The sequence below is a fragment of the Triticum dicoccoides genome, chromosome 3B (assembly GCF_002162155.2).
Source record: "Triticum dicoccoides isolate Atlit2015 ecotype Zavitan chromosome 3B, WEW_v2.0, whole genome shotgun sequence".
NCBI classification, from domain to species: Eukaryota; Viridiplantae; Streptophyta; class Magnoliopsida; order Poales; family Poaceae; genus Triticum; species Triticum dicoccoides.
This window is the reverse complement of record NC_041385.1, coordinates 136,532,387-136,536,485: the sequence shown is the minus strand read 5'-3', so window position 1 is coordinate 136,536,485 and position 4,099 is coordinate 136,532,387. Positions and strand designations below refer to the sequence as shown.

The 4,099-nt window shown below is 40.3% G+C and overlaps 1 protein-coding gene across 2 annotated transcripts in view; it reads left to right on the top strand.

Moving 5' to 3' along the window:
* Positions 1–3,834, top strand: part of LOC119275174 (protein SUBSTANDARD STARCH GRAIN 4, chloroplastic-like) — a 19,654-nt gene extending 15,820 nt beyond the window's left edge. For both annotated transcript variants that reach the window (XM_037555979.1, XM_037555978.1), the window contains 7 exons: positions 199–1,020; positions 1,266–1,546; positions 1,805–2,037; positions 2,261–2,487; positions 2,592–2,783; positions 3,035–3,307; positions 3,416–3,834. In XM_037555979.1, the coding sequence (XP_037411876.1) occupies positions 199–1,020; positions 1,266–1,546; positions 1,805–2,037; positions 2,261–2,487; positions 2,592–2,783; positions 3,035–3,307; positions 3,416–3,562 (2,175 nt within the window). In that variant the 3' untranslated portion in view covers positions 3,563–3,834. The remainder of the gene's footprint in view (positions 1–198; positions 1,021–1,265; positions 1,547–1,804; positions 2,038–2,260; positions 2,488–2,591; positions 2,784–3,034; positions 3,308–3,415) is intronic.
* The last annotated feature ends 265 nt before the right edge of the window (positions 3,835–4,099 follow it).

The window sequence follows — 4,099 nt, the reverse complement described above, 5'->3', positions numbered from 1 at the left end:
ATCCCCCCATTTGCACCATGTTTATTTCCTTCAACCTTGTTTTGTACTGTATTTGTGTTAGCGGTTTATTTCCACTACATCTTTTGGTATGTTGGAAGAAATATTTACAGAAGCTTGACTTTGTAAATGGCACTATCAGCAAGACAATCTTCTCTGAATTATATGTAAACATGATTCCTAATGGCTTTATTTATACAGGCTGATTTTGATTTCAATGGTGAAGATTGGGAGTGGGGCACATACAAGACACAGCGTGTTCTGGCATCTGGTTCTTATAGCAATAATGATGGCCTGCGTCTTGATAAGTTATTTATTCAGAAGGATAATGCCACCCTTCATGCTGACGGATCGATTCTTGGCCCGCTAACAAATCTTCACTTTGCTGTGCTTAATTTCCCAGTTGGTCTTATACCAGCTCTAGTTCAGGCTCTAGAATCATCAACTACAGATTCAATTCACTTTCTGAGGCAATGGGTGACACCAATAAAAGGTATTTTACACATGGAGGGAGATTTGAGAGGCACTCTCGCAAAACCAGAATGTGATGTTCAAATTAGACTTCTTGACGGCACCATCGGAGGCATTGATCTGGGAAGAGCTGAAGTATTGGCCTCTGTAACCCCAACAAGCCGTTTTGTTTTTGATGCAAATATCGAACCAACTATACAAAGTGGACATGTAAACATTCAAGGTAGTATTCCTGTGACTTACGTCGACAGCAGCTCCACGGAGGAAAATTTGGAAGCTGGAGATGGTAAACATGGTATTATAAGAATCCCTGTTTGGGCGAAAGACAGAGGATCATCTAATGATATCAGTGAAACAAGAATCGTGAGGGACAAGCCAGAGGATGGTTGGGAATTTCAGTTAGCTGAAAGTCTAAAAGGTTTAAGTTGGAATTTGCTAGAACCAGGTGAAGTGAGGGTAAATGCAGATATAAAGGATGGTGGCATGATGTTGATAACTGCACTTAGTCCTTATGCAAACTGGCTTCAAGGCTATGCTGATGTGCTCCTTCAGGTGGCCCATCCTTTTTTAATTCCCATAATTCCACTAAGGACAACGTAACATATTGCTCTTTTTCATAGATTAATTGTGATTGATGAAAATATCTGTTGATTTAAACTATGAAGCATAAATGTTGTCTTTTATAGGTAGTTCTTTGTTCCACCTGTGGAATCCACAGTTTTTTATTTTATTTTGGATCTAACATGAAGCAGTTGATTAACATTTTCCTCCTCTTTTCTTTGCCATTTTGATGGAAGGTTAAAGGCACTGTTGATCAACCTGTTGTTGATGGGTCTGCATCATTTCACCGAGCAACTGTGACTTCTCCTTTCCTTCGGACGCCGCTTACAAATTTCGCTGGTAATGTTAATGTTATATCCAACAGACTATTCATCAATTCCATGGAAAGCAGGGTTGGGAGGAAGGGAAAATTGTCAATGAAAGGGACTCTACCTCTGCAAAATAGTGAGCCATCAGCCAGTGATAAGATTGAGTTGAAATGTGAAGTTCTGGATATACGAGCAAAAAATGTTTTAAGGTAATTATTTCTACTTTATCCTTTTTGATTTCTGTACTATATGTTGAAGCTTAGTTTCTGACTAGCAGCTTCTGAGTGATGTAAAGCACCCCACGATCTGGTTGATTGTCTTCTAAAGCTGGTTTATGGAAACAGTTAACAGTACTGTGCCAAAACCTGAAAAGCATCTCATAAATTCATATTGAACATGCAATATGTAGGATCCCAAATTATGTCTTCTTATCATTTGCTAAACTGTTTTTGTTTTGATTTGTACAGTGGCCAAGTAGACAGCCAGCTGCAGGTTACAGGCTCAATATTGCGGCCAGATGTCTCTGGGATGATCCGGTTAACCCATGGTGAAGCATATTTGCCTCATGATAAAGGCAATGGTGCTGTGGCGACTAGGTTGGCTTCAAACAAGTCCAGCTATCTTCTTGCTGGTTTTGGTCAAACAACTACTTCGCAGGATGTCTCACGTTTCCTGGGTGCATTGTCAACTTCGCCAGATAGTACGTATTCCATTAATTTGACATTCACTAATATTTCACAGCAAAGCTTGACCGATACATATAGCTTAACTAGTTAACTGGTTACATGTGACAATTCGTTACATTTGATGTGAATATCTAAAAGAAGCGTATGCTTCTCCCTCTCTCTGTCCTGCTGTTTTTCTAATTTTCTTTATGGGTTTACTGGAGCTTTCAATTTTTTGCATCGTTGGTCAACAAACAGAAACAGAAAGGACTCTTGAGAATGGAAGTTTTAAGCCAAACATTGATGCCCGACTCAATGACTTGAAGCTCACGCTGGGACCAGAATTAAGAATTGTTTATCCTTTAATTCTGAATTTTGCTGTCAGTGGTGACCTTGAGCTTAATGGCATGGTACATCCAAAGTACATAAGGCCGAAGGGTATATTAACATTTGAAAATGGTGAGGTCAACTTGGTAGCTACTCAGGTAAGCTTTATAGTTTGACCCTTGTTTGGCACAAGTTCATTTTTCTTTCCCAGTTTGAAAATGGTTTATGATGAGTTGCTTCACATTTCTGTACCTGATTGCAGGTTAGACTTAAAAGTGACCATTTAAATGTAGCAAAGTTTGAGCCTGATCTTGGTTTAGATCCTGTTCTGGATCTCGTCCTTGTTGGATCTGAATGGCAATTCAAAATCATGAGTCGAGCCAGCATGTGGCAAGATAATCTGGTTGTAACCTCGACTCGCTCCGTGGACCAGGATGTTCTGTCACCTAGTGAGGTAAGATACATCTACAAATGAGTTACAGCTTAACTTTGCTGTAGTCCTGATAATCTCATGATTTAATTTCTTGTCTTAAAAAATTGAACAGTTTTTATGATTAGCTAAATCTGCCTTTTGCTGGTTGCTTGCCAGTTCTCTACTCAAGAGTGGAATAAGGAGATTAAAACATTGACTTAACTGAGCCTGAGTTATTTTGTTTTCCTAATTATGTGTAACTCTTACAACTCTGGTTTCTTGCTGTGCTATAGGCCGCAAAGGTTTTTGAGTCGCAGCTTGCGGAGTCGCTATTGGAAGGTGACGGACAGCTTGCATTCAAGAAACTCGCAACTGCAACACTAGAAACTTTGATGCCAAGAATCGAAGGCAAGGGTGAGTTTGGACAAGCACGGTGGCGGATGGTTTATGCTCCACAGATTCCAAGTTTGTTGTCCGTAGATCCAACGGTTGATCCACTCAAATCACTGGCAAACAATATCTCTTTTGCTACGGAGGTCGAAGTGCAGCTTGGAAAACGCGTTCAGGTATGATTCTTTTATGTCTTCCTGAAAGCTTAATAAACAATTTGAGCCAAACTGCGCAGTGTGCTGCACGAATAGAAACTGATCTGGATTACCACCGTCGTTATGCAGGCCTCTGTTGTGAGGCAAATGAAAGATTCAGAAATGGCGATGCAGTGGTCGCTGATATACCAGCTAACCAGTAGACTCCGCGTAATCTTCCAATCCACACCGTCCAATCGGCTTCTCTTTGAGTACTCGGCAACGTCGCAGGATTGATAAATTTTCTGTCATTGCACAGAGCTAGGGCTGCTGTTTTAGCCAAAAGGTTCCGTGTCCCGATCAATTGTTTCTGTAGATAAAGCAAGTATTGGCAAGCTACAGTTGCTGCGTTTTTGCTCTTTGTTGGTAGCTATATTCTTTCTCTCGGAAACAAAGTTTCTGAGGTTGTACATATGTAGCAAGTTGAGCTCTCTCTCTTAGCGTCAGAGATGTAAATTACACCAGTATAAAGGACAGAGTTTTCCGTCGTCTTGGTTGCGTTGAATTCTCTTATGTGGCTAACAAATGCACTCCCTCTGTAATGTTTATGTTAGTTTACACAGTGATTAGCACTCTAGCAATGTTGCCTATCACAGGTAAAGGAAATCGGTTCACAATTTGCCAGGTCTAACTCATCACTAGTAGCAGATCGCTTGTTTTCATTGATCATTTGCATATTCTAGTAAGTTGCAAGCTTCATTCGTACAATTTAATCTATACAGAACTTGTGCCAAACAAGGGTCACGGTATAAAGCATTATCAGGGTCCTAAAAC